The sequence below is a fragment of the Grammomys surdaster genome, unplaced genomic scaffold, assembly GCF_004785775.1.
Source record: "Grammomys surdaster isolate TR1022 unplaced genomic scaffold, NIH_TR_1.0 125604, whole genome shotgun sequence".
NCBI classification, from domain to species: Eukaryota; Metazoa; Chordata; class Mammalia; order Rodentia; family Muridae; genus Grammomys; species Grammomys surdaster.
Genome location: NW_021620447.1, coordinates 1,738,741 through 1,752,882, shown reverse-complemented (window position 1 = coordinate 1,752,882; position 14,142 = coordinate 1,738,741). Strand labels below are relative to the sequence as shown.

Here is a 14,142-nt window from a genome sequence, read left to right as displayed (position 1 = left end):
ACAATGACAGACACTACCTCAGAGAACAAGTCTGGAAAAAAGGGGTCCAAGTAAATGGTCCCAAGAAACAAGCTGGAGTTCCCATCCTAATATTCAATAAACTAAACCTTCAACCAAAAGTTATCAAGCAAGATGGAGAAGGACACTTAATACTCATCAAAGGAAAAATCCACCAAGACAAAGTCTCAATTCTGAACATCTATGCCCCAAATGCAAGGGCACCCACATTCATAAAAGAAACTTTACTAAAGCTCAGACACACATTGAACCCCACAAAATAAAAGTGAGAGACTTCAACAAGCCCTCTCACTAATGTACAGGTCATTGAAACAGAAGGTAATCAGAGACACAGTGAAACTAATAGAGGTTATGAACTAAATGGATTTAATAGATATATACAGAACATTTCACCCTAAAACAAAAGAATATATGTTCTTCTCAGCATTTCATGGTACCTTCTCCAAAATTCACCATATAACCCATCATAAAACAAGCCTCAACCAATATAAGAAGATTGAAACCATCCCATGCATCTTATCAGATCACCACACACTAAGGCTAGATTTCAATAACAACAAAAGCAACAGAAAACCTATATGTCTATGAAACTAAATAATGCTCTGCACAATGATAACTTGGTCAGGGAAGAAATAAAGAAAGAAATTAATGAATTCTTGGAATTCAATGAAAATGATGACACAACATACCCAAACTTATGGGACATAATGAAGGCAATTCTAAGAGGAAAATTAATTTCACTAAGTGCCATGGTAAAGAAATTGAAGAGATCCTACATATTAGCAACTTAACAGCACACCTGAGATCTGTAGAACAAAAAGAAGCAAACATACCCAAGAGGATTAGAAGGCAGAGAATAGTCAAACTCAGGGCCAAAATCAACCAAATAGAATCAAAGAGAACAATACAAAGAAACAAGAAAACCAAAAGCTGGCTCTTTGAGAAAATTGACAAGAGAGATAAAACCTTAGCCAGGCTAACCAGAGGGCATAGAGATAGTATCCAAATTAACAAAATCAGAAATGAAAGGGAAACATAACAACAAAAACCAAGGAAATTAATAAAACCATCATATCCTACTACAAAAGACTATACTCAACAAAACTGGAAAATCTAAATGAAACGGATGATTTTCTAGGAAAATACCACTTCCCAAATTTAAATAAAGAGCAGGTAAACTATCTAAACTGGCTGATATCCCCTAAGGAAATAGAAATCATTAAAATCCCCCCAATCAAAAAAGCTCAGGGGCAGAGGCTTTTAGTGCAAAATTCTACCAGTCCATCAAAGGAGAGCTAATATCAACATTCCTCAAACTATTCCATAAAATAGAAACAGATGGAACACTACTTAAATTCATTCTATGAAGCCACAATTACTCTGATATGTAAAACATAGAAGGACCCAACATCAAAAAGAGAACTTCAGACCAATTTCCTTTATGAATATCGATGCAAAAATACTCAATAAAATTCTTGCAAACTGAATCTAAGAATACATCATGAACATCCTTCATCATGATCAAGTATGCTTCATCCCAGGGAAACAAGATTGGTTTTTATATATGAAAACCCATTAGCCTTATCTACCATATAAACAAACTCAAAGAAATAAATGACTTGATCATCTCATTAGAGGCTTAAAAGGCATTTGACAAAACATAACACGTCTTCATGTTAAAAGTATTGGAGAGATCAGGGATTCAAGGTCCATACCTAAACATAAAAGCAATATACAGCAAACTAACAGCCAATATCAAATTAAACTGAGAGATACTTTAAGTAATCCCACTAAAATCAGGGACCAGACAAGGACGCCCACTCTCCTCACATCTATTCAACATAGAACTCGAAGTTCTAGCTAGTACAATAAGACAACAAAAAGAGATCAAGGGGATGCACATTGGCAAAGAACAAGTTAAGGTATCCCCATTTACAGTATAGTAAGTAATCCTAAAAATTCTACCAGAGAGCTCCTACAGTTGATAAACAACTTCAACAAGTGTCTGAATATAAAATTAACTCAAATTAATCAGTAGCCTTCATTTATACAAATGATAAATGGGCTGAGAAAGAAATTAGGGAAACAACACCCTTCACAATTGTCACAAATAATATAAAATATTTTGAGGTAACTCTAACCAAACAAGTGAAAGATCTATATGATAGGAACTTCAAGTCTCTCAAGAAAGAAAATTGAAGAAGACCTCAGAAAATGGAGAGATTTCCCATGTTCATGGCTTAGTAGATTAACATAGCATGGTAGGCCATCCTACCAAAAGCAATCTAGAGATTCAATGCAATCTTCATCAAAATTCCAACACAATTCTTTACAGATGTGGAAAGAGCAATTGTCAAAATTATATAGGAAACAATATCCAGGTTAGTGAAACCAATCCTTAACAGCACAAAAACTTCTGGGGAAATCACCATTCCTGACTTGAAGCAGTACTACGAATCAATAGTTATAAAAAACTGCATGGTGTTGGTACAAAGACAGACAGGTTGGTCAATGGAATAGAATTGAAGACCCAAAAATGAAACCACACACTTATTTGATCTTTGATAAAGAAGCCAAAAATATACAATGGAAAAAAGAAAGCATCTTCAATAAATGGTGCTGGTCTAACTGGCAGACTGTATGTAGAAAAATGAAAATATATTCATATTTGTCACCTTGTATGAAGCTCAAGTCCAAGTGGATCAAGGACCTCAACATAAATCCAGATACACTGAATCTAATAGAAGAGAAAGTAGGAAAGAACCTCAATCTTATTGGCACAGGGGAACATTTCCTCAACAGAACTCCAATGGCTAAGGCTCTAAGATCAAGAACTGATAAATGGGACCTCATCAAATTGCAAAGCTTCTCTAAGGCAAAGGACATAGCCGCTAGAACAAATCAGCAACCTACAGATTGGGAAAAAAAATCTTCACTAACCCCACATCTGACAGAGGGCTAATATCCAAAATATACAAAGAACACAAGAAGCTAACCCCCAAAAGAACCAAACAACCAAATCAAAAAATGAGGTACAGAACTAAACAGAGAATTCACAAGAGGAATCTCAAATGGCTGAGAAGCACTTAAAGAAATGTTCAAAGTCCTTAGTGATCAGAGAAATGCGAATCAAAAGGACCCTGAGATTCTACCTCACACCCATCAGAATGGCTAAGATCAGGCCTTGGTGTCCTCCCATGAGATAAATCTTAAGTTAGTCATTGGACTACCTTTCCTTCAGTCCTTTCTTCATGTTGTCCCTGCAGTTCTTTTAGACAGGAACAGTTATGGGTTAGAAATTTAGACTGTGGTTTAGTAACTCTGTCCCTCTGCTTGAGACCCTGTCTATCTCCTGGACTTAAACTCTTCGATTTCTGTCTCCCCAGTATTGGTCATTTTGGCTAAGGCCACTCCCATTGAGTCCTTAGTCTTTCACCTCCAAGATCTCTGGTACTTTCTAGAGAATCGTCACCCCACACTGAGGCTACTTATTTCCATTCATTCTCTTGGTCTTCTGGGCTTCTCCTGTTCCTCCTCCATACCTATTTTTGTTCCCCCTTTTGTTCCACCATGTTTATAGCAGGCTTATGTAATAGCCAGAAGCTAGAAACAACCTAGATGTCCTTCAAGGGGATACAGAAATTGATACAGAAAATGTGGTTCATTTCACAATGGAATACTGTTGAGCTATTATGAATTTTGCAGGTGAACTGATGGAACTAGAAAATATCAACCATCAGACTGAGGCCAAGGAATCTGGTGGAGGAGCTTGCAGAAGGCCAGGAGGAGTGTAGTGGGGTTGCAACCTCATTGGAAGAACAACATAGGCTGGCCTGACCACCCAGTTCTCCCAGAGTCTAGACCACCAACCAAAAAGTATACCTGGAGGGATCCATGACTCTGGATACATATGTAGCAGAGGATGATGGCCTTGCCTGACAGCAGTGGGAGGGGAGGCCTTGGTCACAGAAGTTTTGATGCTCTAGTGTAAGGGAATGCTGGAGCTGTGGGGCAGGAGAGAGTGGGTGGGGGAGCACCCTCATATAGGCAAGGAAGAAGGGGGAGGGCAAATGTGGAATGGGGTGTTGATGGAAGGGCAACTGGGAAGTAGGATATCATGGGATGGGGGTTGGTGAAGGGGTAATTGGGAAGGGGGTGTCATTTGGGAAGTAAATGAATAGAATGATTAATAAAATAATAAAAAAGAAGAAAATATCATCCTAAGTGAGGTAACTCTGACCCAAAGTCATACTTGGTTTGTACTCACTGATTAGTGAATATTAGCCAAAAAGTACAGAATATGACTTTCTTTTTTTAATTTAACTTTTAAAGATTTATTTATTTATTTTTATGCATATGAGTAGACCATTGCTCTCTTCAGACACACCAGAAGATGGGATCAGATCCCATTACAGATGGTTGTGAGCCACAATGTGATTGCTGCAAATTAAACTCAGGACCTCTGGAAGAATAGCCTGTGCTCTTTACTGTTGAGCCATCTCTGCACCCCATGACCCTTTTTTAAAAGCTTGTTCTAGTTTATTATTCTAAAGGAGTCTCTGTTGTGCCTTCGACATCTCCTAATATTCTTTCCTAGAAAGATGGCTACAGAACAAAGCTATTCAAGAACATATGCATGAGCTTTGTGCATTATCAATATTTAGCAAGAAGATAGAAATTAATAACTCTTTAAAAATGATCTGATGTCAAGAAATGATGTAAAAAGATTATAGAAGACTGAGGATTGAATCAGGAAACATGAGGGACTTAAGAAATTAGCACTGTAGGGAATACTTCTCTCTTTTGGAACAAAGAGAGAAAGACTTGATCCACTCATGAAGATGTAGATTTTTTTCACAGGTACTGAAAAGGGAAAAAGCAGAGTTTTATTATAGCATTTTCTGTCAATAGCGTAAAATCACTGTGGCTGAATATCTCAAAATAATGATGTTCATGCTCATTGTTTTAGAGGCTGAGAGTAAAACCACAGGTGTCTCTGTTTGCCATCTTTGTCTACATACTCAGCAAAATGATCTGCTACAAGTAGGCTTAAAGAACTTAAGTCCTTCAAAACATCAGTGAAGAGAATATTGACAAGACAACAAGGCTGAAGAGAGGAATACGCATAGCTAAGAAGTTAGAGAAAGAAAACAATGAGAGCTACAATTATGGAAATAAAACTGTGACTAAGAACACAAACAGCAACAAAATAACTTCAGTGAATACATACCTTCCCAATACTAACTTTAAACATCAATGACCTCAATTCTCCACACAAAAGACAATAGTTAGGTGGAATGGAAGTAAGAAACAATGTCCCTCTTTATGCTATGTACAGGAAATTAGCTTCAAAGATAGGAACCACCTTTAATTGAAAGGCTATAGAATAGTATACCAAGCAAATGGGACAACAAAGCAAGAGAGACACTGGTACCCTAGTATCTGACAACACAGATTTCAAACTAAAACTAATCAGAAAAGTTTAACATACTTAATTCAAATCAAACAAGGTGACATTACTGCTGTAAGCCTAACTTTGAGGAGACTAATTTTATAAAAATGTACTACTGGATTTAAAAACACAGACACACTAACCTGATCATAGTAGATTTAACTATATTACTTTCTGCACTAGATAGAACATTTGGATCAAAATAACAAAGAAATAGAAGAATTAAGTAAAGTATTACATCATATGTTAGATGCCAAATATCTTAGAAAATATTTCTATTCAAATCCCTTGAAAATATGCATCATATCTAGTAGCCCACGGAGACTTTTCTAAAAGTGTTCACATCCTGGGAAACAAAACAAACCTGAAAAAACTCAGAACAATTGAAGTTAACTCTATGTTAATCTTATTTGAGCACAATGTTATAAACTTGCAATCAGCTACAAAGCAATCTCTGTTCAGTGTGGTATGGCCAAAACTCCTGGAGATCTAAAATCTTAGTACTTAGTCATGAATGGCTCAAAGAAGAAATCAAAAAAGAAATAAAACTGTCCTGAGACTAACTGAATATGAAAACATAACACAACAAAAACCATTGGAATATGGTAAAAGGAGTTCTGTGAGAGAAATCTCAATTTCTAAACTTGTAAGGGTAAAAAAATAACAAGCACAATTGAATAGTTTAATGATACAATACCAGAATTTGGAAAACAAGAACTGCAGTAATCCAAATTAGTAGCTGGCAACAAAGGAAAAAAAAAAGAAAAAAAAAAAGAAAAAGAAAGGAAAAAAAAAAGCAAAGCTGAAATTAATGAGATGGAAACAAAGGAAGCAGTACAACAACCAGTGAATGTATGAGTTGATTTTTCGTTAAAATAATAGAGATTAAGAGTTTCATTGGCCCAATAATAGAAAAAGAAGAATGAAGCAAATCAAATTCACAAAGTTAGAAATGATCAGGAAATATAAAAATAGATACCAAAGCAGTTCAGAATAGTAGCAGGGAATACTTTAAAAACTTGTACCCTATTTAGTCAAATGTAAAAGAATGCATCTAGCCCAGGAAAGTTAAACCATAAAGAGATCAATATCATAAACAGCCTCATAAAAATGTGATTGAAAGATTAATGAAAAGCCTTCATACTAAAAGCTCAGGATCAGACAAACTCACAGCATCTTTCAACAGATCCCCTAGAACTGGTGTTACAGAGACTTGTGAGCTGCTATGTAGATACTAGAATTTGACCCCTGGTTCTCTGGAAGAGCAGCCAATGCTTTTAACAGTTGAACCATCTCTCTGGTACAGAAAATATTTTTAATGTTAAAAAGACAAAAGTTTATCGAATCTAGGGGAAAAGAAGCATGCATAGAAGCAACACAGACAGGAGCAGAGTATAAGTTCCCCATGGTATGTTAACTATTTAATTTATACAACAAAATATACTGAGAGATGGTAAAGAGAAGGGTCAAGTTATAATCAAGTGCTGATCTTTCATTCCAAACTATGAAGGCAAGAATTATTGCTGACTTTCAATCCTAATCATCAAAGTAAAAATAGTTTGGTGTCTTTCATATTCTGAGAAATGTTGCCAATCCTAGCTAATATGCCCAGCAAAACTAGTTCTCATAATTATTGTGAATGAATACTTATTATTATAAGTCTTTACATGAGTAAGTCAGACCAATGGAATTCAGGATGACTAAGCCAGTCCCACAGAAGACAGAGGAAGGAACACTTAAATGTAGAGGGAAATAAACACATTCAAATGACTAGAGAAGCAAAAAGATAACACAAAACTTATTAAACCAAAGGAGACAATGACATTTTCAAAATTTTAAAACCTCAACAAAATGACAGAAATCATGTACACTTTTCAGTAATAAATCTGAATATCTTGCCTCAGTTCATCCATCAGAAGAAATGAACTAGCAGACTAGGTTCATTGTCTCAAAGTCAAGAAAAAAGGGGGAAGGAAGGAAGAATGAAAGAAAAACCAACTGAAAAATACAAACAAGCAAATGATAAAACCAAATACCTTAGAAATGATGATAAACAATGTTTAGAGTGAAATGATTGAAAATATATTTCAGTTAAATGGTTCCAATTCCAATGTGTTTTTTGTATATATATATTTACTGTATTATTACCTATTTTAAGCCTGTTCCTTTCTAATAAGAGATAGTAAAGGAGTAGATCTAGATGAGGGGGGGGGGTCCTGGTGGGAAGGAACTGGGAGGAGTAGAGAGAGGGAAAACATAGTATTTTTAGAAGTGTTCAGTGTTCTGAGCCATCAGGAAAAAGCAAATTAAAACTATTTAATAATATCATCTAATGTTCACACTCTCAAAATAGAAGATAACAAATGATAGTAAGGATATGGGAAACTGACCACTCTTATAAAATTTGGTTGCAGTTCAAATTGGTGCAAACCCTATGGAAACCAGTGTGGTGGTTCCTCAGAAAATAAGAATTAAATCCACCACATATTTCCTAGACTTATATCCCAAGGACTCACTATTCTACAACAGAGACACAAACTTGCCCATGCTCATTGATGCTCTATTGATAATAATTAAGGCATGGAAACAGTGTAGATGTCTATCAGCTGATTAATAGATGATGAAAATATGACAATGGAATTTCATTCAGTTATAAAGAAATATGAAATTGAAAGATAAATAGATGGATCTGAAAAACTGAGTGAGGTAACAGAAGCCAGAAAAGCAATCATCACGTGTTGTTACTCATACACAAACATACATATATATGACTAGTCTCCAAATTACAGAAATCTGCATGCCTCTGGCTTCAGAGTCCAGAGTCCCCAGTGCTGGGAATAAAGGCCTATGCCACCACCGTCTGGCATTTACAGGTCTTAACTTCTTGACTTTTGTGTCAATATTTGAGTATCTGTAGAATTCAGAAAACTAGAAAATGATCTTTGTTGGGGAGAGGGAAAAAAAGATCTTAAGCAAGGAGGGAAAATGAGTAGTAGAGAGCAAGATTTAAGTGGGAAGAGGGTTGGTAGGATATGAGAGAGGAAAAATGGGTTGGATAAGTAATTGTAAAGGGTTTTTTGTGTCATTAATAGGTTTCCATATGGCTTTCTCAAACATTATATCATCTACTTATCTTCCTTTCTTTCTTTTTCTTTCTTTCTTTCTTTCTTTCTTTCTTTCTTTCTTTCTTTCTTGCTTCCTTCCTTTCTTCTTTCCTTCTTTTTATTTCTTGTTGTGTATGCATCAGTCTATCTATCTATCTATCTATCTATCTATCTATCTATGTATCTATCTATCTATCTATTATCTATATATCTATATGCCTCTATCTATCATTTCTCTATTTACCTACCTATCTATATTCATATAAGATTTTAACTGAAGTTACCCTGCATAGGGTATTATGCTCCTCCAATAAGCTATGGATTTCCAAATAAAAATCTGCGTCCTCTGTGAGATACTTGTAAACTGAATCCAAGAACACACAGGGATGCACATAAAAAGATTATGCAAAATGATTATATAGGTTTTATCCCAGCGGTCCAGTGATATGGAAGCATATAGAATTCAATAAATTTAATCTTTTCCATAAACACACTAAAAGTCAAAATCCTCATGATAATTTTATTAGATACAGAAAAGACCTTTAATAACTTCCAACACTTCTTCACAATAAAAGTTCTTGGAGAGATACAATGGAGATATCTCAACATTACAAAGGCAATCTATAGCAAACCACCAGCTAATATCAGCATAAACAGTGAGAAACTCAAAGCAATTCCACTTAAATCAGAAATAAAAAATGGTGTCTACTTTCTCCATATCTACTCAACATAGTACTTGAACTCTTAGCTAGTACAATAAGACAACTGATGGAGATTAACAGTATTTAAATAGGAAAAAAAGATTCAAATTATTTTTACTTGCAGATGATAAGATTCTGTACAAGACCTCAAAAAAAAAAAAAAAACCTTACCCAGAAACCTCTGCACCAAATAAACACTTTTTGCATCATTGCAGGATAAAAAATCAAAACACATACAGAACAACTGTAGCTTTTGTATGTATAAATGACAAACAGAATAAAAAAATCAGCAAAACAACATATTTCATAAAAAGAAACAAAAACCTTTGGGTAATTTTAAACAAGCAAGTCATTACCAACCTAAGATAGAAATGCGTTGCTCTTGATAATGCATATTCCATGACGGGCAAGGAAGGCATTCTTGTCAGAACAACCTAAGACAGGCTCAGTCTGGTTTTTGCAATAAAAAGGGGGAGATATGGAGAGCTTTTGGGGCTGCCTGGAAGAAATCTGACATTGGCCAAGGACAAGGTAATGGGCTGCAGGCAGGAATCTGACATTAGACTAGAACAAAGAAGTATTCACAGGCAGGAATCTAAATCTTATGCACAACAAAGAAGTTGGCTTCAGGCGTGAAAATGATTTTTGGGCTAGGACAGGAAAGTAGGCTCAGATATTTTGGTCATCCTGATAAGCCCTTAGAAATAGTGATCATGGGACTCTCTTTATTGTCCCTCTTGCTCTTTGACTATCTGGGTTTATTGTCTTGCTTGTTCCTTGACTATTTGCATCTATTGTATTGCTAGTTCTTTAACCCAGAACTGACCTTAAAACTTGCAGGTAACTTAAATGGTATAAAACCGAAAAAGGGGGAGGAGGAATGGGATAGTGAATTAAAGGGGGGATGGGGAAAGGGGATAACGTCTGAAATGTAAATAAGTAAAATAAGAATAAAAAAACCCCAAACTTCAATTGCTTTCCATGTTTCATTTTCCCATGGTTCTTTCCATTTTGTGTCTTTACAAACAGATACATGAATGCTCTGTACTGTTTTCTAATAGCTTCTTACCCTTTGGATTGAATTTACTTGATGACTACAAATTCAGCTCTCTGCTGGACTCCTCCAAATATTAATTTAGAAGATCTCAATTGGTTTTTGTTGGTAGGCAGGAATTGTGTTCTCTTGGATTTCTATATTATTACTAAAAACAAAATGTCCAGTGCTTTGGTTGTTTTCACAGCTTTATTTCTCCTTCTGCCTTTAGGTTATGAAGAGTGTTGTATCAGGGAGAAGAAGAAGGATTCTTACCTTCTCACATGTTTTATCCTTAGGAACCCTACTTCATTTATGCTTATTAATATAATGAAGCAATACGAGAAGGTATTTATGCCAAGTATGAGCAAATAATAAACTAGGCATTTAATGTTATTCACATAATGAGAATGATGAAAAATCAAGTCTCTTAATGTAAGAAGGAATAATATTCTTCGAATGCATTCTAATTTTCTACATTTAGTCAGTTGTTATTTTCTGGTGTATCATGTTGTATGGCAAAATTGTTCTAATTTTCATAAGTTGTGACAACATGTCAAAATCTTAAGAGAGAAGATAGTTTCATCTGGAATGGAAAAATATCTTGGGGTTATACATGAATCAGGTTCATCCTATGAAAGAAAATTATCTGAAATTGCATTTTTATATAAAACAAGTTTCATAACATATACCATGGTCCTTCTCTCAAATGATATATTTCTCCAGGAATGTTAGTGCTCCTCTGTAGCCCCTGCCTTCATTTACATTACAATATACACCTGCCTTCCTTCATTTATAGTAGAACATACACCTGCTTTCCTGCTCTTGGCTGGGGATGAATTTCCAGGACAACTATTTCTCAGTGTAAGCTTTTCATTCAAGGCCATTGCTTGACATCTTTTATTCTGATTCTTCCTTGTTCTTAAAGCTCTTCCATCACAGTGGACAGGAATAAATCTTCTCATGTTTCTTGATATTTACACACTTATTTATTAATATAGAATCTAAATGAATTTTGTCAAGTAAGATTATCCAGCTGTAGAGACACCACACAGGAACACTGGAGATACTGATGATTAGTTCTCAGTTCTTTGCTTACACGTCTATTTTTTTCTTGTTTCTTTTAAAAATATTCATTATTTATTCAACATTTTGTTCAACATTGTTTGATAATATTCACCTCCTCTTTCCTCTTCTCCTCTCCCCCCTACTCTTCTTCTTTCCATCTCTGTGACAGAGAGAAGATGGAATCAAGGCTTGGAACTTCTGCAGCGTCACTCAACAGATTTGTAGAGACGTTGGCTCTCTACACTGGAAATAACGTTCCCTATAGAGGTTCCAGTGGCAGTGACAACGTTACTCACTGGGCCCAGGGAATACACAGGTGCCTCAAACACACCTCCATTATCCTCAGAGCTGCTTTGAATAGGCCATGGCCCAGGATGAGAAAAAAACTTCAGATAAAGTGAAGGAGGCGCCCGTGGTAGAGGGGCATGAACTCAGGAAAACTGAGGAATCCAGGAAAATAGAAACGTACCTGGTAACGGTTCCAATTGCAGTAAAGAAGTTTGGAGATATTCCAGATAAAAAAATATCAGATCCAAATTACAATGATTCCTCGGAGGGGCCATTTGGTTTGGGCCCTTTTGTTTTCCCTTGTTTACAGCGTTTCAACAACGTTCACTCCTTCCTGATTCTGTACTTTTTAACGGTCAATACTCATGGTAAGTTGGAGGAGCAGGCTTGCTCAGATGAAAGGATATATTGAGGTAGACATGAAGCTGACACACTGTGGGAAGGAGAGGGTAGATGACTTCTGTCTCATTTTCCAAACATGGATGAAAAACAGTTAACCCAATGCACCGCCATTGCCTTCAGTCTTCGGCTCCCTGCTTGACAGAATACATTCCACTACAGTGGGTAAAGCTTCAGAGCAGATGGGAAGGTAGTGTTGAGTTAGTACACGTTATTTAATGATCAACTTAAACTCGGGTTGAATGCTTGGAAGACTAAGATATAATTGTAAACAGCATCACCTTCACGATTTCTGCTCACAATTTGAGACACTCTCGACAAACCAGGTTTCTACCTGGAGTCTGATTCGTCATCTTTGAATTGAGGGGTGCTGAGACTTCAAGTGATTCAGATCACAGGAAAAAACACATGAGTGACATTATACACATGTTGTTTTCGCCTTCCTCTTGCTTCTTCCTTCTCTTTCTCTCTATTATTTTAGTTATATATTTTTACTAAACATTTTTATAATAACTTGGAAACTGAATTTGCCCACTGGCTTCCTGCAGGCTCTCACACTTAGCTATTGTCAGTGAGAGGCTGGGGCAGTCGGTACCAAAAGTGTAGGCAGAATCTTCCGTGGTTTTCTGATTTGGGTGGTGATTTTGGCAGCAGGAGCAACACTAAGTGGTTGAGGTTCTTGAAGGTAAAGTAGGGAACAGATGTTCTATCAGCAACAATCCTGAATGTTTCACCTGCACTGTGCTCCTGTGTCTGGCCCTGGGGCTGTAGACCAGCAGGGGATCAGTTGGTTCTCAGAGCTTTAGGAGCTTTAGGAAGAGCCTATGGATTCCTGGATCCTTGCAATCCAAGGAGTGTTTGAGGAAACTGTGCACCAGCAGAAATTGCTGCTTCAGCAATGACATGTGATCCTGCCACTTCGCAGACACACCATGAGTTTTAATTTGAAACCATTTTGTTTTCATTCTGTTGCTATTCCTTATATCACATCATATTTCCCCTTAGTATGAATGTTTTCTTTTTTTACACATTGGATGGTGATTGTACACAGATAATGCTACATTTATTTATTTGATGCTCTTTAGAATAATTTATTTGAATGTATACATTGGGCCTTTTTTTTTTAATTTTAAGATTGAAAATGCTCCAAAATTTTGAACTTTGAGCACAGAATCTTAGATCTGGAACAAGTTATACTTTGAAATCCAAGTAGGGTTTCAAATGTCTTTATAACTTCAATTACAAAATTGGTAAACATTCATTATATTATTTATTAATTCTTCAAAATTTGAACATGATACATCTAATATAGTGATGAGATGATTCAAACATAATTTATCTCTAAGAGACTACTAATTGAGGTACTTAAAATAGCTTCTCATATTCAGGTAAAACATATCATGAAAGTTAATAAATTTACTTTTATTTATAGAGTTCACTAATTGAGAGTATTATAAAATAATCTTGTATAGTATAAATATAATTTTTCCTTAATTTAATGCTGGTCTGTTTTGTCTATTAAACTGTATTATATTGACTTTTGTTTTCTTTTGTCTTTCTAGGTATGATATTTGCTCTTGTTGATAAGAGCTTAAATGTATATAAGTCTCAACTTTCTTTGTCAATATTAGACAAATTCTTACTGGATGGTATTGATTATTTTGCTGGTTGCATGGTAGCAATGTTTATAGGATACTTTGGAGGTAGAGGGAATAGGGCAAAATGGGTGGCAGCTGCCAGCATTTTAATAGGACTTTCAGCAATTGCTTTTGCTATTCCTTTTTATAATTATGAAATTATAAAACTGCATGAAATAAAAGAAGGTGAGTTTTTTCTAATATACTTTCATATATTATCAATATTTACTTAACTCTCTGGTTCAAGAAATTAAAAATAGTTTATGATGTATATCTGTGTATCCTTTCTTCTGTATGTGTTTATGTAACCATAATTAATAATATCTCTATTGCTCTGATATTTCTCTCGGAAAGAGATGAGTCTAAGAAGAAATATTGTAGGATAATTTATAAAATTTTTGCTTTTATAAAATTTTAAGGATGTTACAAATCTCTAGAGAAA

At 35.4% G+C, this 14,142-nt stretch overlaps 1 protein-coding gene across 1 annotated transcript in view; it reads left to right on the top strand.

Annotated features, from left to right (window-relative positions):
* Positions 1-11,740: 11,740 nt before the first annotated feature.
* The window catches only part of LOC114638523 (solute carrier organic anion transporter family member 6A1-like), an 89,093-nt gene continuing 86,691 nt past the window's right edge, over positions 11,741-14,142 (top strand). The window contains exons 1-2 of the mRNA XM_028787039.1: positions 11,741-12,032; positions 13,626-13,886. Coding sequence (XP_028642872.1) covers positions 11,741-12,032; positions 13,626-13,886 — 553 coding nt within the window. The remainder of the gene's footprint in view (positions 12,033-13,625; positions 13,887-14,142) is intronic.